Genomic DNA, 27,211 nt, shown 5'->3' with positions numbered 1-27,211 from the left:
AAGACATAGCTTTGTAATATCACTCGGTGCTACGATTTCTTACCGGAGTTTAATTTTACGTAACTAACGTAAGAAAGTAAAGAGAGATAGAAAAAGAGAAAGAAAGAGAGAGAGAGAGAGACAGAGAGAGAGAGAGAGAGAGAGAGAGAATCGTACGTTTTTCCAACGTTTCCTTTGTCGAACGAACACTGACAAATCGTGCCTTGTCACGAGTCGTGATACTTGTTCAACGAACGAAGATATTAATGTAACTTTACAGGACTAAAATCTAAGCGACATTAATTACCTCTTGTCATATAGCTTTATCTGATAACAATATTAATGATAGAATGAAAGAGACATTTTACGAAGGAAACGAGATATTATAATATAAACGATTTAAAACAAAATCGTGAGACTATGATTAATCGATTTTTCATAAACTTTGATAACGAACGAGTACGTATAAATATAGATAATAAAAATGTATCTAAAAAAAAGATCTGTTCAAATGTATATAAATTTATTATACAGGATCTTTCAATGGAATGTTCTTGTTTTTTTTCTTTTTTTTTTTTTTTTTAATAAATCACTTGAATTTAAATAATTTTTATAAATCTTTATTGCAACAATATAATATAATCGATCAAACGTCATAATTCTTTTTTCACGATATCCCGCCACAAAATCATCCAATTTGTCGTCACTAGATTATTTTCATTGGACTATATCGAGGATCTATTTTATATCAACAATCCTTAGATCATTGAAGAACCTTACAAAAAAAAAAATGAATAAATACATAAAACAACGTACGAAATTCAGCCGATCATTGTCGAAATTGAATCAATATGAAATTGTTATAAAAGAAAAAAAATTATAGAAAATATTATCACACAAAAAGAGCCCAGATTTACTATTCGATCGATATTCTATATCATACATAATTTTAATCGATCATACTTAATGTTACAATAAATACTACTAAAGGTATTATTTGAATTCAAGTGATTTAATCGAAAAAGAAATAAAAAAGAAATAATAAGAAATAACTTTCATTAGGATAAAAAGAGTTGATATCTAAAAAGAAAAAAACAAAAAAAAAAGGAAATAATTTTCAATAACTTTCTTAACAGTTATTGAAAGTTCCTACGTATAACGAAAATATCTTTATAAGTATAAAAAGGAACAAAAAAAAAAGAAAAAAGTAAAAGAAAAGGAAAAAAAAAGTAAATCCTCCCTACGTATTTCTTATAAATCTACATTTTCGTATGATGAATTTCGATTTTAAATGTAATATAGTATGATACGATAAACAAGAAGCAAGAAGGTTAAACAAATTCTATACACAGTTAAAGAGAGAAAGAGGGACCGAGAGGGAGATAGAGAGAGACAGAGACAAAGAGAGAGAGAGAGAGAGAGAGAGAGATGCAATAAATAATCGTGAGGGGCGCGGGAGAAGACGCACAAGAAAACGTAAGAAATCGCGCACAGAAAGAAGGAGCAAACGTCGGACGGCAAATTTACGATTTTCGTGAAGAACATATAGATATGTATGTATATTTTATATACATACATACATATGTATATGTATATATATATAAACGTATATGTAGATTTATACATACACACACGTGAGTAACAGTTTGAGGATCCAAGGAAGAGATCTTGCGGCACGGCATGGTAAAGAGGGTGGAAAGGAATTCACCGAGTATGTATGTATGTAAGTATGGAAGCGAAGAAAACAGCATGGTAGAAACGCACGGAGTAAGATGAATGGGGTTGCATGGTTCTTCACGTTACACGTCTACCTTTTGTAACTTACGTTTTTACAGTATTATACTTCTTTTCTTTTCGTTTTCTTTTTCTTTTTTTTTTTATTTTTTCTTTTTTTTTTTCTTCATACATTGTACCCCATGTATGTAAATATACAGATAGATATGTACGTATGTAGATATAAAAGTAGATATATATATATATATATATATATATATGTACTTTATGTAAACAATTTTTATTCTATTTAAATTCGAATAACGCATTATTGTATTAATAAAAATGACAAAAGATTTTAGATCGATCAAAGAAAGTTAGAGCTTTTTCATTTCCTAGATTTTATAGATAAATAATATAAATGTTAAACGAGCGTAATATAATGCTTGGATGCACGTGCACGTATAATAATAAACGAAAAGTAAATCTTTTAAAGTAAGATTCAAATCATCTTCATAATTTTCTTTATACAGTTTTCTAATTAAGCTCTTCACGGTTTAACACATTAGTACGACGTATCCTTTTTCTTATCTTCTTTTTTTTTTCTTTCTCCTTCTTTTTTTTTCAACTATATCTTCTAACGATCTTTCGTTTTTTTCCTTTCACTTTATTACTACTCGTAAAACGTGTTACAACTTACGAAAGATAATCTATGAACGTCTCTCGAATTATCTCTTATACAAGCAAGAATGTCTGACAAAAACGAATTCTAATATATTACCGGCTAAGAAATCTTAATTAAAATTCCACGCTTTAATGGTGAATGATCATCGTCATTATTTTAACTTCTGATCCTGTATTAAGAGATATCGCGAGTTATATAATCGGTCTATATTTCGATCATTATTATTATGTAACGAGATTTAATATACATATATACTAGTATATACATATACATATCTATTTCTATATATATATATACATGCATACATACTTATGTACATGTATACATAAATCGTAAAAAATCAATGCCAATCGTAATGCAATTGATCTCGAGGGAAATAGAGAGACATTGATATAGAGAGAAAGAAAAAGAGAGAGAGAGAGAGAGAAAAAGAGAGAAAGAGAGAGAGAGAGAAAGAGAGAGAGAGAGAGCTTCAATGCCAATGAGATTCCGAATATGAATATCTTGAATATTTAAGCACCGTACTCGGTGAGATGTAGAATGGCGACGAATGAATAAATTGAAAGGGCGGTAATAAGGCCGTACGCCGTGCAAATCGTAATAATGCCGAATGAACATAATTGAATCCGATATCCCGGGATGCTGTGGAGACGAGATCCTCTTCTCGAAACCTCAAATGGTGAAGAGAGAGAAAGAGAAAGAGAGAAAAATAGAGATAGAGATATAGATAGATAGAGAAAGAAAGAGAGAAAGAGAGAGAAAGAGAGAGAAAGAGAGAGAGAAAGGGAATAGGGACGGTTTACAGTGTCCTAGATAAGAACTAAAAGATTTTCACTACCCTAGCGGAGTTAAAGAGTTCCTCTGGCAGGAGCTGAATGTCGGTTTTATCGGTCTTTTAAAGTGGGCCAACGGTGTGTCTCCACCCCCCTCCCCCAACCCACCAAAGTTTTTTCTAAGAATACGTTTGCCATATATAATAAAATTTATATGTATACATATATATATATATGTATATATATATGTATATATATGTATACATGTATGTATGTATGTATAAGATATAGAAAAGAACGATGCTCCTGAAATTTAATATTTCCCTTTTTGGAAAGCACGGAAATGCCATTAAATGGGCTGCGTCGTCTTTTCTCACCGGATCGAACCACCAAAGGCGTACCAATACGAAACACGTTTCTTGAATATGACCTGGAAGTTAGTCCGCCATATTGTCGTACGTGTTACACCCTTGTCACGTGGTTTCATCATATAAAGTATATAACAAATTTTCGACTCTACAATCCACAATATCATGAAATATATATCATAAAATATGATCCTGATACAATCATGTCTTTTTTTGTCTTTTCCTTTTCTTCTTTCTCTTTTTCATTTTTATTTTTATTTTTCCCTCTTTTTTCTTTCTTTTTTTTTTTTTTTTTTATTTATTTATCATACTAGAACATCACTTGTATTATCAATGACACGTATAAATGTACATTATACTGTATGAGATTAAAAAGAAATATTTTATATAGGAAATTATATAACAGATATATAATATTAATCACAATTAATAACAATATTTAATCAACGTGATAATAATTAATAACGGAGGAAATAATTACGATATAACAAACTAATTTCAGGAACAAAATTAGCCCATCTTTATTAAGTAAATGATAAGAATAAATATAATTACGAAAGAATAATTAATCTTTACTTGATGATATCCATGATCTCGAAATTTATCGTCATTATCGATCGTCTTGGAAGGTTAGAACGATCATGTTCCTGAGTTACGATAAAGACGGTAATATTTTTGTTACCTGAGAATTATTCCTACAACGCACGCATGCTTTCTCTCTCTCTCTCTCTCTCTCTCTCTCTCTCTCTCTCTCTCTCTCTCCCTCTTTCGCTCTTTTATTCTCTTTCTCTTCTCGTATTTCCTCACAATCGCAAAACAGTTCCTCGTTCCTTATTCGCTCTTGATTAATATCTATCGAAGTGGAAGAAGAACGGGACTAGATTCATAGAACTGATCAGAGTGCAATTTCTTTGCGCCTTCGGAACTTCCCGTTTCTCGAAAAAGCGAGTCGCTCGTTAACGAAAACGTAGTTGGGGATGGTTGAAACTATTCCCGTGGTTTGCTTCACGTAATACCACATTCAGTATTCTCTATACAGAGGGTGTCCTATTTATCTTAATCACGACTTTCCTATATCATTGAAAACAATCAATGATATTCGAGTCAAGTTTCGATGGAACAATTTTTTTTTTATACAAGAGAGAGAATAAAAGAAAGAGAAGGAAAGAAAGAGAGAGAGAGAGAGAGAGAGAGAGAGAGAGAGATAGAGAGAAATTCTGTAACTTCAAACAATCAATATTTCAACGAATTATTTATTATAAATAATAGAAGAAAATATATGTAAACAAATTACGATTGAAAGAGGAAAAAAAAAGAAAAGAAGAAAAGAAATTTCTCATTTATTCATTTTCTCAGAATCTTTTTCATTTGTTTTATTATTAAACAATGAAATATTTACTTTATATTATTTACCCTTGCAAATTAGTTACGTGACTCACCCTGTATGTATGTACATACATATACATATATATATATATATACATATATATATATATATATATATAAAGAGAAACCTAGTGGATGGTACGATTCTCGACGATTTTTTTCTTTTTTTCCTTTTTCTACTCGAAATTCTAGGACCGCAGTTACCACTCGACCATTATACGTTTCCCGTCGGTAACGAAACAATGAGAGCATGATCATTCTTTCTATTTCTCTTTTTACTTCTTTTTCTTTCTCTCTCTCTCTCTCTCTCTCTCTCTCTTTCTCTCTTATTCTCTTGTACTCTTAGAGAAAGCTTATACCGATTTAAATTACCTTTTCGTTCTTTTCGAGTTTTCCTCCCACTTTGCGCAACCCCACTACTGGACTATTATTTTTCTTAGAGTCCATAAAAAAGAAAAGAGCCGTCGAAAAAGAGAATCATTTATTTCGAACGTCTGCTTATCTATCGAAAATCGAGAATAAAAGCAATTCGATGGAGCCCATTCGGTGGCGAACTTTCATTTTAAATGTCCAAAAGAGAAAGAGAAAGAAAGAGAGAAAGAGAGAGATAATGGTCTCTTATTTTCTCTTTTTCTCTCTCCGTTTCTCTCTTTCTCTCTCTCTCTCTCTCTCTCTCTCTCTTTCTCTTACTTATCTTTTCGAATCTTTCCTATATTCTTTATCTTTCTTAATAATAATTGCAACATTATGTAACATTTGACTCAATTTAATCGTTAATATATTATTTTATATTGATTTTTCATATAAGATCTTTAAAATTATCATATTATTGTATTTCATAATCCAATATTATTAATCTACCATTAATTTCATTATCCTTATTTATATTATTAATTTTGTTTATTTATTTAATTGTTAACTTATATCCGCTATTAAATATTTATTATTATTTAGTTTTATATATACATATATATATATATATATATATATATATTATTATTTATTTTATTATATTTCACAAGAATTAAATTAATTCAATGGATATTATACAAGGTTTCTTTACATTTCGCACCCTTTACTGCAATCTATTCAACGATCAGAGAGATTTGTCTTTATGCCAATGTCCAAAACAAATATTGACGACGAGGGCAAGACACGTGCAAGCTTACATACGGCTACGTAAACGTTTTCATATTTGCAACTAGAGAAGGGATTTTCCTTTGGCATAAGCAATACTAATCCGAATCTCATATCGCTGTTTGAACATGTAAAAAGGAATGGAAAGATCGTACGATATATTATGCATAATTTACTCTCTTCCTCTCTCTCTCTCTCTCTCTCTCTCTCTCTCTCTCTCTCTCTCTCTGTTCCTCTTTTTCTCTCCCTTTTGCATATAACAGAGAGACGTAAACACGTATAATATTATCATAAACAGATACATTCTGAAAGGAAAGTTTTACAGTTTTTTTCATAATCTTAAATAAAAAGTTTTCCAAATGAATCGTAAAACCACCGTCGTCAGAGTGCAGTCCAATGAACGGTACAAATATACGAATGTATTAAAAAATGAAAAAGACAGAGAAAGAAATAGAAAGAAAAAGATACACACATATATATATATATATATATATATATATATATATATATACATATGTAAAGTAAAATCTCGCGATAGCTTTCATGTTCTCGCAATAGTGCACACTCGACAACATTCAATCTGTTTCCGTGCTTTTTCAAGCGACTTTTCATTCCGTTTGTAGTTCAACCATCGTATTCACACTTTCTTTTTCCTTGAAAATCATTTCGCATTTTCCGCGTCGTTAAGCCACCGTTGAAACATGTGTCGAGAGAGAAAGTGATAGAGAAAGTGTCTTACGCGCGTTGAACACGACGATATCGAATACGTATCGGAGCAAGGGGGATAAAACACTCGTTTACTCTCTACCTATGTATAAGCGTTCAACCCTTGTATATATATTTACTCGAGATACTCAGATACTATTTACGTGATCTTCCACCATGAAACACCGATGAAGAGGAAACGTTTAATACGTTGAGATTTCTTTTGATTGAAAATTTCGTTTCACTTTTTACATTAATTTTTCTTTTTTTTTTCTCTTTTTTTATTATTATTATTATTATTATTGTTCCTTCTCATTTAAATCCAATGATATGATTTAGTTGTATCAAATATTGAAATCTTTCGATTAATTTATAATTCAACATAATGACGATCTAGCTGGATTAAATAATGAAATGAAAGAAAGGGGAAAAAAGGGAGAGAAAAAATAAAAAGTAAAAAATAAAAAAAGGAGAAACGATTACAAACGTGTGATGTTATTTTTCAATTGTTATTTAATTAATTTGAACGTAACGATGATTTATATAGTTGAAATTGAAGATTAAAAAGGAAAAAAGAAAAAAAGAAGAAGAAGAAGAAGGAAGAAGGAAATAAATCCAAAAAATACGGAAATAAATACAAATAAAATCTATTTTATTTTAAATTGCTATCGAAATATTATAGGAATCGTGATAATCGATAATCAACGATTGTAATAATAAAAAAATCATCAAGTAATTATTGACAAAGTTAAATAAGAAAATACTTAAACGTTGTAATCTCTGTAATTCACATCTCGACAATTTGCTCGTTATTACGAGGGAAAAAAGGGTGGTAACCTGTGGTTAAAAAAAGAAAAAGAGAGAGAGAGAGATAGATAGATAGAGAGAGAGAGAGAGGGAAAGAGAGAGAGAGAGAGAGAGAGAGAAAGGACAAGATTTCCTTGTCGGTGGGCATACGTAAAGGGTGTCCATGAAGTTAAGTGGTCGGCACGAGCGAAGTATAACATCGCTAATGTACATTTAATGTCTCAACTTTGAATGCGGCTCGGCTCTTGCTCTGAGATAACATCTTAAATATGTTTTCGCATTTATGCGACCGAACGAACGGCCTCAGCGTTCTCGCGAATAAAAAGAGGAGGAGAACAGAAAAGAGAAAAAAGGAAAAAGAAAGAGAGAGGAAAAAAAAGTAGAAGAAGAAGAAAAAAAAACTAACGAACGATAGTGGTATATAGGGAAAAAGGAAAGTTTCTTACCAGCTTTTCCTCTTTTCCCATCTTCTTTTACTCTCTTCATCTCTTTGCATCTCTCTCTCTCTCTCTCTCTCTCTCTCTTTCTAACTATCTATCTATCTATCTCTCTCTCTCTCTTACGATAACGGCATCGTCTGATAGCTCGTTTTTTTCTACTCGATTTTCACACTTCTCTCTCTCTCTCTCTCTTCTTAACCATTATGTCTATTTATCTCATTCTCTCTCTCTCTCTCTCTCTCTCTCTCTCTCTGTCTCTCTGTCTCTCTCTTTCTCTCCTTTAAGTCGAGATTTACAACGTTGACCGTCCTATAACGGAAGTTTTTCCATTTGGCCTAATGAAAAGAGAAAGAAAAAGAAGAAGAACAAGAAGAAGAAGAAGAAAGAAAAAAAGGAAAAAAACTAAAAGAAAAGAAAAGAAAAGAGAAAGAAAAGAAAGATAGGAAAAAAGAGTATTATCGGATGGATTATAACAGAATCATTTGAATTTTGATTTTCTTCATCTTCTAGAGGTTTCAATATCTATCCATTTGCGAGATTCATCTCTATCAATCAACATACTTCCACTTCTGTTACATTATTTACATAGCTATAATATTCACGGAAACGAAAAATCCGAAGGGATTCTTGATTCACATACCTTTTTATTTCCCTTTTTTTTTTAAACTGCTCGCTTAATTCATTCGCAAGTAAACGGTTCTTATGCTAATCGACCTTTCTCTCTCTCTCTCTCTCTCTCTCTCTCTCTCTCTCTTCTCCTCTCTTTCTTTTTTTCTTGTAAAAAAATTCCAATGTTTCCGAGGGAACATGGTATTTATGCAAATGTACAAATCTTTTTGTTTACTTCAGAAAAGACGAGGCACGGATTCATTACGAAGAAACGTTGGGTTCAAATTGTAAGGTACAACATTGATTGTCATCCTTTATGTGCCTAGGCAAATGTTACTCGTTACTCTTCTTCTTTTTTTTCTTTTTTCTTTTTTGTTTTTTGTTTTTTGTTTTTTGAAAAATTTTAATCGCAACCTGTCTTTTGACTTGCGAAATTTTTTCAATTTTCTCCTACATACATTTGTATGTAAAAGGAACTTGTCTCTTTATCTTTCGAAACATCCTGCGTAATACACTTAATAAAGATGTAAGCCGCTTTGTCGAGTTATTTTCTTTTCGTTTTGTTTTTTTCTTGTTTTGTTTTCTTTTTTCTTTTTTTTTCTTATTTTCTTTTAACTACATCCGTAGATTCGTATCTCCATTCATTATCATTTCATCAATTAGATAAAATAAAATATACAATGTCGAAAAGATATAACGAAAAATTAGATATTTTTGAATTTTCATTTTCATCGGGATTTCATTTTATTTATTATATCATTTTTCTCCCATTCAATTTCTGAATAGTATTAAAAATTAATCCTTCTCTCTCTCTCTCTCTCTCTCTCTCTCTCTTTCTCTCTCTCTATCTCTTTACCTCTATCTCTATCTCTCTCTTTCTCTTTATTTTTTATCCTCTACTCTTTTCAATTTTATCACATTCATTAATAAATAAATAAATAAATAAATATATATATATATACACGCACAACGAACACCATATTTACGAATTATCTTCATAATTAAAAAATAATTGGATTATTTCTTGTGAAAATTTTTTATATGTTCATATTTTTCTTTGTTATAAAACAGATCAAAGATGAAAGACATACACACACGCATATACACGCATACATACAAACATACATACATATATACATACGCATATACGCACATGGATACATACACAAACTCATATACACTTTTTGATATTTACGTGGATGTTCGAAGAGACACGTCAAGCTCCTCTGCAATCTCTCGTTTATATGCGTGGAAGTAGAAGAGAAGAAAGAAGACGTTGATTGGCCGTCACGTGAAAATCTTCTCGCATAGAAGAGAGCCACGATAAAGGAAAAGATAGAAAGATAGATAGATAGATAGATAGATAGATAGATAGATAGATAGATAGATAGATATAGAAAGAAAGACAGAAAGAAAGAAAGAAAAAAAGAGAGAGAAGGGAGATAGAATGCAGCTCGCACGTTTTCCTTTCCTACATGAAACGATCTCGATCCCATCGCTATTCTGCACGGTATCAATCTCGTTTTTGTTCCCGAACGAGGAGCTACGTTAGAAGAAGAACACGTATGCATCTTCAAGAGAAAGAGAGAAAGAGAAAGAAAGAGAAAAAAAGAGAAAAAGAGAGAGATAGAGAGTGAAAGAGAGAAAGGGATAGAGAAAATATCTAGCTGCTGCTGGACCTTTCTCATAACCTTCGATTACAGCGACAGACGATGCCTTTTCTTCAAAGAAATTGTAAAATTTTCACGGCGAAGCAACGAAGAACTAGCAATTTTACGGAATCGTTCAGGTACAGATAAAAATAGACGTAAGAAAAGGTACGAGAGAAGAACGAAATTCCGAATATCGATTTTTCTATCACAAAGGGAAACGTTAATCTATCGTTATTTATACGAAATCGTTTCGTATGCGATTGAAAAATTTTTGTAATAAAAAATTTTCTATACGTCGATATAAATTAACCTTTTATTTATTTTTTTTTCTTTTTTTTTTTTTTTTTTTCTTTCGATATAATTCGATATTCTCGATAAGAGACGACGAAAGAGATAAGACAACACGTAGTTTGGTAAAAGTTTTATTCCTTATTTGTGGTTAATTCGATGAAGGAAAGACTCGCGTAATTATCGCTAAAGAAAGAAATTAAATCCCGACAATTTTCCCTTTGTATAACGAAATATTATTAAAGTGTCGCGGGGAAATAAACTTCGGCACGTTTTATTCCCCATTCGAAAGTTTTAACAGATTTGCAAGGCGCCTGCAACCGACACGGAAAAGAAATGTTGCGATGATCCTCTTTCATTGTCTTTCCTTTTTCTTTTATATATATATATGGGTAGATAAATAGATAGATATAAAAGGAAAAAAAAATGAAAGTGTCACGACGAAAATTGTTCATCAGAATTATTATGAAATCTTTCAACTTTTTTCGAAACACGTCCAGATAGGAAAGATGCTATTCAAACGCTTTTTTTTTCTCGGAAGGCTAATTCGAAACTACAAAAAAAGAAAAATAAAAGAAAGAAAAAAAGAGAGCAAAAAAATAGAACCATTGTAAAGACATACACTTATCGACATAATACATTTATCGATGATATGTCACTTAATCCTTATATTTTTATTTAAGATTTTCAAACGGGCCTGTTATCTATCCATCCTACCATCTCTACATTGAGAAATTGTTAGCCCAAAGTGAATGAATTTATGATAAGTATTTATTCGTTCTTTTTGAAAATAAAACTGACCCATTTTGACGCTTATCGAAAAAAGAAATCATTAGATTCCAAAATAATATTTCTAGATAATTTTCGTTGGGATATTGTAGGTACGCACGTAAGCACATACGCAAATACACACATACATATATATATATATATATATATTCACATATATATATACACATATACACATGTATTTATATATAGAAAGGTTTATTTTTTAAACGAATTAGTTCGCAGCAAAGGAAAATTTTATTAACTCTAATTAATATATATCTTATCATCGATCGTTAGAAAAGATCTATTCGAGACATTTTTTTACAATAGAAATGGCAATTTTTTACGATAAATGATCTTTCTATACATATTCGCGTCTCCCTTTTTCTCTCTCTCTCTCTCTTTATATATATAAAACTATGTATATATATATATATATATATATATATATATATATATATTTTGTCGATGGAACAGTTTCGTGTAAAGTTAGAAGCGTTTAAATTTATTTGACGCGGCGGCACCGACCGAACTTTGCTCACGGCAGAATTCGTTGAAGCTCATAAAGCACGCTTTTTAAGCGTGTACGTGTATGTGAGTGTACACGTTTACACTATAACTACGTAACTACGAAAATTTCATTGCGGGTCATGAGGTAAAGTGGACGGTAGCGTCAGCGATATATTTCTTATAAATGTTCCACCTCTCGAAACATATCGAAACTTGTGCGCTTTTAGTTATGAAACATGGAAGGAACCATTTATCATAAATCATTTATCATAAATATTTTTCATGCGAATAATTAACATATATATATATATATATATCGATTTCTTCGAATATCTATTAAATTGTATTTATTTGAAAAGGAAAAAGATAATAAAAGAAAAAAAAAAGAATGTTTGCAAGGAAAAATTATTTATAAAAATTAATAACTTAATTAATATTATTAGATTTAATATCGTATTAAATCATTCGAAACATTCCAATGATCATTTTATTTCAAAATTTTACAATAATTTTAACGATAACATAATGATAATTTGATGAATGTTTTAACGAATAATACACGTAAATAAAAGATATGTAATTATATGTAAATAAAGGATTATACGTAAGAAGAGATTATATGTAAATTAGAGAAAGAATTTTCTATAAAGTTTTTAATATCATATTATCAATTAACAAGAAAATGATAATGAAAAATACAATTACAAGTAAAATATTATTATTCCAAAAATATTTCTGTATTACGCTTTGATAAATATATATATATATATATATATATATATATATATATATATAATATTACTTAATAATATTTGCTCGATTGAAAGCGAGAAAATGAAAGAGGAACCAAGGAGGAGATCCATAATCTTCGTCGATTCGTGCTAATTCTCTCATTGAAGGTACGTAGAAAGCTGAGTGACGGTAAAGGCTTTTCCACAACAGAGCGAGAGAGAGAAAGAGAGAGAGAGAGAGAGAAATATAGAAATAGAGACGCAGCATCCGTAATGCTGCAGCAACGACGAGACATGAATGTCAACTTGAGTGGTAAATAACGTGGCGTAAGAGCCAACGCGGCTTTTACCGAAACGCTAAGAGCCCTAACTACTTCGAGTAAAATGAAACTTTCATTGCAACCGTTCCATTGGGCCGTATTACTTTCGATGACAAATCATTCCCTAGATACTAGAGAATTTCGAATTCTCCCGTGGTGTTCACCAAATTATGTGCTTTACTATTTCGTTAAATTCGTTAATTAGTTCTCTCTCACCTATTAAGAGAGAAATAGAGAGAACGTTTCACTTATAATAAAAACAAATGTGCGAATTATTTAATATATATAAACGTTTCCATTTCAATCGAAATATGAATTCTAACGTGTTACATTGAACGATTTTTAATTATCATTAAATTTGTCTTTAACGAAAATGCATCTAACAATTATTTCGAATTTTAATTTTAATTTTTATGCTTTATATAAAAATAATACGTTATAACGTTTAAATGATTATAACGTATTAGAATCATTAGATTTATGTATTATTAGAAATGCAATGAATGATATCAATCTTTTCTCTATGCCTATATTTAATTCCTATATTTTTCTGTAGGTAATGATTGAAAAAAAAAAGAAAAAAAAAAAAAGAAAAGAAATGATTTAGAATAAAAAAGATCGTTCAAACAGATCTGATACACGTTTTATGCATTTAACGAAAGATTTATATTCCAATTGCAAATAAATATCTCATTTGATAGATGGGCACTTGAAGATTTAGCAAATGACTTACCTTGGCACATTAACGTGATGATATGAAGTATGCTGAAAGTCAGGTATCGACTTTTCGGTCTGTCTGCCATTTTCCCAGCCGTTGTTACTCTTTATATCACGTGGCTCACCTGCAACAGTACGTTCGTACGTGCTCTCAGTGTTATGCAAACGTGTTCAAATGCAAATTCGAGACTCGTACACGTACTTCCGTGTACACTCCATCAAGATTCGAAACACCAAACGGAAGACTACGCGATGCTCGAATCGATAGAGTATGTAAGCGACCATTTGTCAGCAGAATGCACTATCATCGTTCCGTGGTTTAAAGTATGAATCAAAAAAAAAAAGAAATAAAAAAAAAAAAAATTAAAAAAAAAATAATAAAAAAAAAAAATTGAACAAGAGGAAGAAAGAAATACAATAACAAAAGACACGAAATTCATTCGAACTAGGTTTATACTTATGGTAAATTGGTAAATGAAGAGAAAAAAAGAAAAAAAGAAAAAAAAGAAAAATTTTCTTGCGACCAAAAGTGTCTTAAGACACTTTTTCCTATTGGCGTGAAAGAAGAAAGAGAGAGAAAAAAAAACAGGGACAGAGGAAAAATGCGTAAGTCAAAAATAATATATCAATCCTGGCAAAAGCCAATTGGTAATCATCTTTTATCAAAATAAAAAACACAGAATATAAAAGAACGTATCTCTCGTTCTCTCTCTCTCTCTCTCTCTCTTTCTCTCTCTCATTCTTTTTCTCTCATAGAAATTTTATAAGAGCAAACTGTCAAGAGGAATATCATCATATCAAAATATGAAAGCTTACAGTAGAAATCAAAGGTGATAAATTTGATCGAATAAACCTGTTGACACAGGTATTTCCTCCCCCCCCCCTTTATTAATCTTCCTTTTACTTTTGGTTTTTATTTCTTCTTTTTTTAATTCCCTTTTTTCCTCCTTCCTAGTCGGGTGATATAATTAAGGACGAAACGAATGTGAACGTTCGTTAAAAACTATGCACACATAATAAATTCATATGTATATGGTAACTTTTCGAAAGTCGTTTTTGAAGAAAAATAAAAAAAGAAAGAAAAATAGAAAGAAAGGGAGAAAGATGAAGCAAATAAATGAGAGAGAAAGCAAGAAAGAAAGAAGAAAAAAAAATATATATATATATATAAGAAAGAAAGAAAAAGGAGAGAAAATATAAAAAAGAAAAAAATAAGATAATAAAAAGAGAAAGAAAAAAAAAAGACCGCTGAAATTTTACGCGTAAAGCTTGAATACCATGGAATTCCATGTTATAGAGAATACTGTTAGAAATGATTAACGCATGGTCGAATCGATGCGATAGACTGACATGTTAATTAACGAAACGCTCGATATTAATCAGATTTACTGGACCGTAATGCAGCTTTGCCACTCGACAAGACGTAGAGGTATGCGATTGGAGACGCATACAAGTTCCTACTGGATATTCCTCCCGTACAATCATCTATCCCCTGGCTACCCCCTATAGCTTTACCCTCTTCACCACCATCTCTTACTATCTCTCTCTCTCTCTCTCTCGCTCTCTCTCTCTCTCTCTCTCTCTCTCTCTCTCTCTCTCGCTCTCTCTCTCTCTCTCTCTCTCTCTCTCTGTATGTACGTTGAGTAACATCACGGAGTAACATCCTCATGCATTCAATATACGTATCCACGCAGGAGATTGCACGGTACACGGAGAGTCTCTGGGTCCTACATTGAATTAAGCCTGAAGATGAAGTTGCCATATTTTTTTCTCCTTCCCTCCCCCCTCCCTACTTACCGCATCCTACGTTTCCCCTACTATCCAGCGCCCCCTTTACTATCCAGCCTGATTCCTCCTCCTCTCTTTTCTTTCTTCTTTTTTTCTTTTTACTTTTTCATCTTCACCCTCTCCCTACTCCGCTCCCGCGCCCACATACTATCCTACTCCCATCCTTCCCCCCCCCCCCAATTCATCGCCATTCTCGCCATTCTCCCATTCACTTCCATTACTACATCGAAATTTATTTCATCCTGATTATATAACGTTCGTCGTATTTCGATGTATACGGAATCGTAAGTGAAATGTAACGAAACAAAACAAAAAATAAAAATAAATAAATAAATAAAAAAAAATAAATAAATAAAAAAAAAAGAATATAAAAAAAGGAAGAAATGGAAAAAAAGAAAAAGAAGAAAACAAAAAAAAAAGGGAGAAAAAAGAAAGAAGGGAAAGGAACGTTGGGTGGGTGGGGGGTAGGGAGGGGGAAGGAAGAAGCGAGTTTCTCTGAAATATTAATCCAGCCGACGGTAACGCCGCGGAATTATTAAAAGCCGCGTATATTGTTCATGAATCTTCTCTCTCTCTTTCTCTCTCTCTCTCTCTCTCTCTCTCTCTCTCTCTCTCTCTCTATCTTCTTCTCGAAAAAAAAATATCATTTCTACTTTAGAGCAACGTTTATTTTAATGCAACTTCGTAGATTTTAATCACTATAGGAAAAAAGGATAATAAAAAAGAAATAAAAGAAGAAAGAAAATAAAGAAGAAAAAAAAGAAAAGGCAAAAAAGAGAAGAAAAAAGAAAAAAAAGAAATAGGGAGAGAAAGGTAATTAATATCCTCATTTGTAAAACAAAATGTTTGGAGTTATGGCTCATTATTTTTCCTGAGTAGTAGTTAGTTATATATTGTGCACAACGATAATAAAGTTAAAGTGTCCGACGTTTGCTTTGACCATTGACTAACATTCCATGAACGCTTAGCGTGAAATTATTAACGAGCATACGAGTTTCTCTCGTGAACACGAAGGAAATCGATGGACGTGTTTTAAAAGCGAAAAACGAGAAAAGTATAGGTGATATCGAGTAGGAAAGGAAAAAGGGAAAAAAGGAGGAAGAAAGAGAAAGAAATAAAAAAAAAAGAAAGAAAGAAAGAAAGAAAAAAAGGGACTTACGTTCGCTTAACCTACATTCGATCTAGCTTTTAAGAGGCTATGCTCTCTGACGTAGTTACGTACGTACGTATGTATGTACCTATACTTGATGTGTTTCGTAAATGATCGAATTTCTCAGAGTAAAAGAAAGGGGAGGGAAGAGAAAACGAAAAATAAAAAGAAAAAACAATTCGAGAAAGAAGAAAAGAAAATGAAATTGAAACTGAGAGAAAGGAGAATGAATGAATTTCTACAAAAGCAGCGAAAGTTATTGTTACTGTTGATATTATTATTATTATTATTATTATTATTATTATTATTATTATTATTATTATTATTATTATTATTATTATTATTATTATTATTATTATTATTATTATTTAATTACAAAAATACGTATTAATGGTTGTAATAATCAAAATGTGAAAGGTTTTAACGTAATAACGATTTTCTTTCTCCTACTTTTGGCGCATTGCTTTTCTTTCGCAATTGTTAAGATTATTTAAAATTATATTCCAACATAAAAATATTCGTCATTAATTCTTTTCTCATTTACCTTATTGATCAAAAATTAAAAAGATAGAAAATAGTGAAAGCTATTTACATTCCTTTTATCAAATAATGGATAAAAATAGGAAAAGAGAAAAGGGAAAAAATTAATTCATTTTCTTTCAGAGTCTATTAATAAACGTCAATTACAATTTTCGTTTGGATCGCGAATAAACTTTTTACAAATATTAAATTAAAGCTAGAGAACGTTGAGATGAATTTAAGTAAGAAATAATATAAACGTACGAATAATAATAATAATAATAATAATAATAATAATAGACATGGTAATTTTCAGAATTGACGATTCATAAAGAAGTATTATTAATTTATACAGATTATAATATATATTTAATTATGATCGTCTTTATTTAATTTAATATTTTAAAATTTTAGAATGAAATAACTTAAGATAAATATACTTCAATATACGTTTTATTACACTTTATGAATTACGAGAAAAAGAAAATTAAAGTACCCTTAAAAAATGAATAATTTTCTCGCTATATATATATATATATATATATATATATATATATATATATTATATTGATATAATAAAATAAAAATCACCTGTCTTGTCGTATTAATTAGATATAAAGAAAAAAAATTTTATTCCATTTCTCTGAAAGATTATGTCTCTCATAATAACTTCGAGATTCGATCATGCAAATAAAAAGACACGGTGATTATTAAGCTATCAAATTAAGTTAAATTTTTTTTTATTCTTCATTCAACGAGAGAGAGAGAGTGAGAGAGAGAGAGTGAGAGAGAGAGAAAATGGAAACTCAAAGTTATTCAATGAAAGTCAGGTCAGAATATAATTTCATTTTACATACGATCGCTAAATCGGATGACGTAATTGGAAAAAAAAGTTTTGTTAAAATAAACTGTACGATGAATCGAAAAATTATCAAAAATACATCTTTCTGTCGTTAATTTTCATTACAATCGATATTCTTGTTATATTTTATTAAAGACATATTTTTTACCATAGAAATATTTCAATTCATTTTTCAATCAATTCTTTAAAATATGGACGAAATATAAATTAATAATATATGAAGAATATCTTTGTATAATATTCGTTTTATTTAAATAAATTTCTGAAATTTTTATTTATTCAATTCTATAAATTCACTATATGATATATGACTTTGAAATTGCATTTTATTGCTATTGAATTTTTTTTTCTTTCTTTTCTTTTTGAAATCTAATTAACTCGTTAATTCAATTCAAGAATTAATTATTGCCAAGTAATAGAAAATTATTATAAGTTTCACGTTACATTAACAATTTTCTTTTAAAAATACAACGAAACACAGATCGGATTGTATCGGTTTGAAATGCATTTGAAATGCATTGTAGTGAGAAGGATAAAAAGAAAAAAAAAGAAGAAAAAAAAGAACAAGTGTTGGAAGGACAAATACATGACCCAGTTTCGATCGAACGTACGATTACGATCCAAAAACGATTAATCTGCCAAAAAACTACGCTAGAAATGATCACGATACATGAATAATTTTCTTTCACATTTTACGTTGGTGCATTTACAAACGCAAACGTTACCTATCTACGATATAGGATAGATAACAAAACATGCGGCAATGCATGAACATGAAACTCTTTTAACAAAGCTGATTGTTTAATGCAATCAGCGGAATGGTTCGGAGATAGAATGAAAGAAGAAAAAAGAGAAACAAAATGAAACAAAACAGAAAAGAAACAAAAGGAAAAAAGAAAAGGAAAAGAAAGAAAGAAAAAAAAAATAGAGGACTGGGTTAACGTGATCGAGCAGAGAGCACGCTTTCAGATTTACGAGGCGATTTACAAATTGGCGGTTATTGTCCCACGGCTTGGAAATCAAACTGTCCTGTAAATCAAAAGGTCTGGCAGCGTTCGTTAAACGTCAAGCTTGGTCCAAAAATCGGCTGGCGCATCGATATCGTCAAAACCTTTTCTAACTCACTCTACTCTTACTTCTCATAACTCTCTGAACTCCGTCCACTCTACCATTTTTCCTCAATCTTTTGCCCTTTGTAAATGTCGTAAAACAATATAAAACGTCACAAACCTTACTCAAAAAAACGTATCCAATATTGAGAAAACAAGAATATATGTATTTATATAAAATATATCGATTGTGAGATTCATATTAAGTTTTACGAATTATTTTCATTGAAATTATCTTTCGTAATAATTTTTGATAATAAATTTTATCAAGTTCGATGACGATCATTTGACATGTTCAATATCATTGGATATTAAATATGCATATATAAGTTATATATAGGGTGGGACAATAATTTTGATTACCTTGTATATCTTCGTTCTTCTTGTATAGATTTGGAGAAATTTTATTTAGAAAAATCGTACGGTACAAAGTGGATAGAAGCGGGGAAACATATTATAGTAATACTAATTTTGTTGTACATGAAAGGATGAAAGGACATATTTTTCTCAAATGAAATTATGTTTTTGATTACATTAATCGATGCAACTTAACTTTAAAATATTTTCTTATAAAAAACTTTTCGATAAAAAAGTATTAACCCATGTATGTCAAAAAATTATTAGCATAGAATATATTTCACAATTATGTCCTTATTACGAAAGAAAATTCTTAACATTTTGATCTTACAATTTTATATTATTCGACTATTAATAAATTTTCTATTTCTTATTTTAAATGAAGAAAAAAAAAGAAATTTATATGATTATAATAACAATTTCAATGATTTCATTATATTTATGTTGTCATTACGAAAGAAAAAAAAATAATTTAATTTCCAAAATTATTAACTAAATCGCTTTTATTACAATATTTAAATAAATAAAGAATAAAATATATTTGAAAATGATGCTGGTTTCATGTCTTTACGACTTTTCGTTCCGAAGATATCGTTTTCGAAAGATTTCCATTCATAATTTATATAGTACAGCTGTTCGTAGTAATAATAAAAGCAGTAATATTAAACCACCATAAATTTACGATATTTATATAGGTTAGTATGTTATAAACCATTTTGAATGAAATTATATAGGTCAATGGACCAACGTAAACGTATTCCGTTTAAATTGGAATATCTCTGGAACTAAAAGCTGTAGAGACTTGAATCAACTATGATTTTAAAGATCAGAGTTTTATTTCTTTTATTTTTTTTTTCAACATATTGTTAATAATTAATTAACAATTTCTTATAAACAAAATCCTTATCAATTAAATTCATCTCATTTTGTTGGAAAAAAAGAAAAAAAATATCACATCCGGTTGCGACTGATGTATAAAATTACATAAATAAATATATAATCAATAAACAATTTGTTATGAACAATTTTCATAAACAAATTATTCCGAACAAGATTTATCTTATTTCGGTAGAAAAAAAAGCAAAAAAAAAAAAAAAAAGAAAAAAAGAAAAGAAAAGAATTCGCATATTATTGCGAGTGATTTATAAAATTACATAAATTAATAAACAATTAATAAACAAGCTTTAATTCTAACGCTAACTTTGAAGCTAAGAAATTGTCATTATCTTATTATTACTCTTACATATTATTACTTACACATTTCTAATCAAATCTGCATGATTTCTTAATAATATCTAAATTAAAATATCTCTTAAAGTAATAATTTTTCAAGATATTAATACAAGGGTTAATACATTTTCATATAGAATGTCAAATTGCATCAATCAAATGGTGGGTATAAAAATATGATTTCATTTACGAGAAATCACACGGTTGATTTTTATATGTCCTTTAAGCATCCATCTATAACAAAATTATCATTACTATAATATGTGTACATCCCTTTTTTTCTATAATACCGTACGACTTTTGTAAACGAAGTTTCTACACATAAATATATCGCTAAATAAAATGAAGATATTCAAGTTACTATCTCATCTTATAAATGGAATTGTTATAACATAACATATTATTTAAACTTGCGTTCGATTAAATTTTTCTCAATAACAAAATATTCCATGAATATTCGTTATTTTCTTTCCTCCTTCCCTCCCCCTTTTTTCTTTTTTGCTCAACAATCACATCAGGAGTATACAATATCAAAAGAACAAATTTACAGTCGACGATTTTAATCGATTTCGATGAAAACAATTTGTAACATTTTATGTGTGTATGTATATATATATATATATATATATATATATATATATATATATATATATATATATAGGAATATGTATTACAAAATGCAAGTGTACGATATGTAAATACACGACATACCGATATCAAGCACGTACGCAAAGGATCATTTCCATTTTCCCGTGCAATGTTATTTTTCACTGGTGGATCGAATTAGAAGTAAATTTAACCGGTTGGCGCCACGAAGCCGTCCGATATATCGAGGCATGTCGCCAAAGATCGGCACTTTAATTCATTTTCATCCTGACGAAATGCACCGATAACGCATTTCCCGTCGATCTATCACCCGTCGTCCATCGTTGCTATTCTACGATTAAAATAACTTTGATGATAACGAATAATGCTTTACCTTCTGCAAATGTTACTCAACTTTACTAAATATATGTACAGGTATGTACCCATATATGCATTTATGTGTTACACAATATGGATCGAAATATATATATATATATATATATATATATATATATATATATATCTTTCTCACTCGCACACATTACATTTCAACGACTCATGTATATCTACACGTCAGTAAATAATCATATTCGTCGAGGTTATTGCATTTCCTTTTCAACGTGACGTATCGTCTATCATCGATTTTTAACTTTATCATCCATTAATGTATCCGTCCAGACGTGAATACATTCGCTGTGATTAGACCTTCTACAGTGGTATGCTTTTAACGTTGCGTCGTACAAATTGTGTCACCGTAGTAGGGTCACCATTTCGATATTTTCCTACTACTATCTTGTCCATAGACATAGTTATTATAGTATTATAATATGTTGATATTTGTGCATATTGGATGTTAAAAAAAAAAATATCGTAAAATTTTCTGATTAAGGACTAGTATTAGAAAGATAAATAATGAACGTCCAGGTTTTTTTTTCTAGTCACTTTAATCCAAATTTCTATTGGTATAGCGTATTTAAAAGAAAAAAAGAAAAAAGAAACAAAAAGAAAAAAAAGAAAAAGAAAAGAAAAAAAGAAAGGGACAGTTCACGATTTATAAAGAAGATACGATTAAAAAAAATTTTACGAAGATAAACAAGTAATCAAAACATTTTCTATTCATTTTAATTTAATAGAATGTTCAATACCAAACTCTCCCGTTTGATGATATTTCTAAGTTATATACATGTGTACATATGTACATATATACGTATTTGTAGAAAATTAGCCATCCACGATATTACTTGATAATTATACCGCAATTAATAATGTTCAATCGTAATTATAATTAGCAACTTGGATCATTTCGGTGAATGACTGACAGAGATGACTTTGTGGTTGCTCACCGTCAAAATATTTCACATGAAAAATATACAATTACCTTATCTGACTCGTATGGAAGATCGAATTTTAAGATAAAAAAAATCGATCGATTTATCAGCGAACGAAAATCGAACAGAAAAAAAAATAAAAATCAAACTAAATGTATTGTCTACCGTCTTCTTAAACGAGTGAATACAGGACATCTGGTAATCGTAAAAGCTTCCGAAAAGGTAGAAAATGCTATCCCGAGACTGATCCGATATAGTTCAACGCCTTTCTCTTTACGACCGGTATTACTTTTATTATCCATCGTCATAAAAGCGAACCGAGGAAGAAGACAGGCGATGAAGAAACATAGAAGAGAAGGGATGAAGCCCCGGTAAATCTAAAGAAAAAGATATTACAGTCTCTATAGTGATGATGGTTAAAAACGTGGACAAACGTTAAATGTCATGTTATATTTTTACGCGTTAACACCTTCAACAATAATAATTAAACATCCCCTACAAATGACGAAAAAATCATCATCGTTACCAACAATCAAATCAAAAGTCAATTAGATTTCTATTTAACATAATTAAATATCATCTTAAAGTTATCTACCTCAATGTCCAAACCATATATATATATATATATATATATATATATATATATATATATATATATATATATATATATATATATAAATGACAAACACACGTTTAACATATCTATAATTTACCTATCAAACATATAACATCTTAGTTACATGCAACTACTCGTTTTAGCACGTTTTCTATTTTAAATGCCACTTAAGAGGAATATCGAATTTTCAATTACAACTCCCTCTTTCTCTTTCGTTCTATCTATATCTCTATCTGCGTGTAATTGTGTATGTGCGTGTGTTTGTATACATGTTTATGTGTTTGTCTGAGTGCATGTAAATGCTTAGTAATAGATATAATAAGAGAGAGAGAGAGAGAGAGAGAGAGAGAGAGAGAGAGAGAGAGAGAGAGAGTGAATGAGAAGGATGTTACCTGATGAGATTACTCGAACGACAAAAGAGACAGGAGTGATAGGAACGAAAGGATAGAAAGAGAAGAAAAGAGAGGGAGGAAGTGACGAGCTCCTGTCCAATCGGCCACACGAACCAGCTTAAACACGAGCTGCGCATGGGTAGCTACCTATTGCTATAGCATGGATCGCGTGTCAGCAATTATTCGAGGCGCAAAACGGTGCCGTGGACGCATACCACGCCGCTTTTCGACCTCCTCACTTCCGGAATGTAATTACCGGCGTTTTGTCGCGCGATCGCGTCGACATCCTCTCTCTCTCTCTCTCTCTCTCTCTCTCTCTCTCTCTCTCTCTCTTTATATATATATATATATATATATATAACGGTTTAATTTGTAGCCGAATTTTGCAAACGAATCGTTTGGTAGAAACAAAAAAAGGGTATAACGATTTTCTAATCCTTTCACAAAAACATTTGTCTTCTCTTTTTGTTTTTAAATCAACTTTTTCGCATAACCTCGTTTAAATGATATTATATTTCTAACAATACGTTTTCTCGAATATTTTTATACATGTATATATATATATATATATATATATATATATATATATATATTTGTTTTCTTTTTTCTTTTTTGATAATACTTTCGTTTGTAAAACGTTCGTTAGTAAAATGAACTGGAAAAATAAATCGATCGTTTCTCATTTAATTTAAAAAGTATATTATATCGTATGGAAAATTACGAAAATTACAAATTGGAAGTACTATAAGTAATTAAGAAAGTATTATTCATCGACGAATAGATTAGACGTTATTGAAAGTTTAAAAAAACAAAAAGAAAAGAGAGAGAAAAAAGAAAAATAAATAAAAGTCATTTTAAAAATGTGTAATTTTTCGACAATGAAAATACTCCCCCCTCCTCCCGTTACAACTATACATAAAGATAATGGATTAGTTAGAAAGAAGAGAAATAACGTTTAAAAATGGCGCCCAAGTAAGTGGTGGAACAGCCCAGAATATCGTGGTAGTCGATAAACGCGGAAATGCTCGTGGAGGTTAACGAGTTTTGTACGAGGCACATCAAGGATGTTGAGAAGGGGTTGCTGATAGGGTGAGTGGGTGGGTACTTCAATTTTATCGGAGCGGATTTATTCCGTGTTGTACCCTCCATTTCCAGCGAGCACCGAAACGGACATTCGTCGAACACAGACGGGACTTTTCTCGCGTCGAAAACTTTCAATCGACTCCGATATCTTTTTCACTCCGTTAGTACTTCTCTTGAGACTCTTACTAAACATCTTATCGGAATATAAGGTAACATGATCTTCAAAATATACAGATAGTTTTTTTGGGACATTGCCCTTTTGATATATTATATTACATTCGAGTATTATTATAATTTATGTCTATGATATCATTATTTTTTTCTTTTTTTTTTTTTTTTAATATACCTAATGTGAAATAAAAGAATCTTAAGAAATGTCAATGAAAATTCATTAACAATTAAAAGAAAAATTGTAATCGAGTAATTGATATAATATTCGATACAATGAATGAAGAATTATTTCATCGTTTGATCAAATTTTCAAGAAACATAAGGAGAATTAATATCAATTACGGCTTATATTAATTATAAAGAAAATTGTATCTGATTGATAAGTAGATAATAGTATTTGATAATGTTGATTTTCTAAAAAAGAGAAAAAAAAAAGGAAAAACAAAAGAAAAAGAACAAATTTTGAATTGTCATAAGTGTAATGGATTTTTCAGAAACTTTCGATGCTGAAAACAATTTCAATTGAATTTTCAAAAATACTTAAAACATGCTTCGATTGTTCGGCTTTAAGTTCATAAGAAAGAGAGAGAGAGAGAGAGAGAGAGAGAAAGAGAGAGAGAGAAAGAGAGAGAAAGAGACAGTTCTAAAGCACATCTCGCCTTCGTGCTTTTTGCGCTCTCACTCAGGTTATTCTGACAATTTCAATGGCCGTACGAGAGCGTACTTTTGCGAGTGAACGGGACGCGAATCTGTTGTAACCTTAAGAGACGTATTATTTTCTTGATGGTATGATATACACGTAGATATAGTTTTTTGAAAGCATCACTTTGGTCTACACACTGCATGACATCCTACTATAAGAATTTCCTTTTCTTCGCTATTTGCAATGGACTTCGGCATTTTTCGAGTTGATAACAACCGAACAAATTCGTTCAATGGCCAATTCCACCAAAAGGATTTTTTCGACATAATGTATCATACTTATTTTTTTTTTCTTTTTATTTTTATTAACGCAGATATATATCGTGTGATAAGACAAATGATTACAACTTATGTCATTGAAATTCCTTTCTATTTTTATATTCGTATTTTTATTAAAGAAAATATATATATATATATATATATATATATATGTATATGTACTTTCTGAATTCTAATTATCTCCTCCATTCATTTTATCTATTTACTTAATTAATATTTGTATGTATCTACATATCACTCTCTCTCTCTCACTCTCTCTCTCTCTCTCTCTCTCTTTCTATTTCATATTTTTATATAAACTATAGCACCAAATGATCAAATTTTCGAAGTATCCAATATCAAACATGATTAACAACAACTATTTAACAATTAATACTAACAAATTATAATTATTCACCATATATAACTCCGACGCTCATCCTTGTTAACCCAACTCGAAACTCTATAAATTTTCATCGCCAATCGAGCGAGAACCATTGTTATTAAATATTATTACAGAAAAATATATAGACTAAAGGAAATCGCGCATAAAATTTTAATGCTTTCATTTTATACCTTATCGTTCTTTCTCATAGTCGTTGTTACGAGAAAGAAAGAAAAATAAAAAAAAAAAAAAAAAAGAAAAATAAGAGTAATAAGAAAGAAAGAAAGGAAGAAAGGGAAGAAGGAAGGAGAAAAGATAGAAAGAAAGAAAGAAAGAAAGAAGGAAGTTAGAATAGAAGAAAAATAAGAAAGAAAAATGGCACTTCGGCAAGAAGATAATCGTGCTTGGTCTGCCTCGTTTATCTAATATTAAAACTTTTTTAACTATCGGCGTGCCTCCAGCGATGAGACACGATGTAAAATGGGTGCTGGTTGATAGAATGGATAGAAGATAGAAAAAAAAAAGAAAAAATAAAAAAAGAAAAAAAGGAAAAAGAAGAACAGAAAAGGACAAAGAAGAAAAAGTCAAAAAGATCTATAAGAAGCAGAAGGAGAAGAGTTGAAGAGAAAAATAGATAGAAAGTAGACAGAATAAGAGAACAAGAGAGAGAAAATGAGAGAGAGAGAGAGAGAGAAAGAGAGAGAGAAGATAAGAAGATAAGAGAAGGAAGAAAGAAGGACGAGAAAACGACGACTCTTTCGTTTCGAACGTTTCTTTAGGATATGCCGAGTAGTGGTACGAAGAAAAGGGCTCATTCAGATCGGCGTTCCTTAACGAGAAAAGTTGTGCTTACCACTGGCTTTGTGTATACTCGGACAAAACCGAAAAGGGAAGTCGACGAAATCTCCATGCGAATAAGTTTTTCTCTCTCTCTCTCTCTCTCTCTCTCTCTCTCTCTCTCTCTTTCACTCTTACTCTCTCTTTATCGTGAAACGAAAAGGACCCTCACTTGGATACTCGACGTTTCTCACCGTCAATTCAATGCCCACATCTTGAGAATATCTAATAGAACAATTATTAATGAA

General features: G+C 30.3%; 1 protein-coding gene across 12 annotated transcripts in view; it reads right to left on the bottom strand.

Annotated features, from left to right (window-relative positions):
- LOC124428179 (lachesin-like) overlaps positions 1 to 27,211 on the bottom strand; it is a 263,585-nt gene that overhangs the window by 232,351 nt on the left and 4,023 nt on the right. For all 12 annotated transcript variants that reach the window (XM_046971946.1, XM_046971945.1, XM_046971951.1 and 9 more), the window contains one exon: positions 13,608 to 13,716. In XM_046971946.1, the coding sequence (XP_046827902.1) occupies positions 13,608 to 13,677 (70 nt within the window). In that variant the 5' untranslated portion in view covers positions 13,678 to 13,716. The remainder of the gene's footprint in view (positions 1 to 13,607; positions 13,717 to 27,211) is intronic.

The sequence above is a fragment of the Vespa crabro genome, chromosome 11, assembly GCF_910589235.1.
Source record: "Vespa crabro chromosome 11, iyVesCrab1.2, whole genome shotgun sequence".
Classification (NCBI taxonomy): Eukaryota; Metazoa; Arthropoda; class Insecta; order Hymenoptera; family Vespidae; genus Vespa; species Vespa crabro.
The sequence above is the reverse complement of the archived record's forward strand: the minus strand, read 5'-3'. Positions and strand labels throughout refer to the sequence as shown.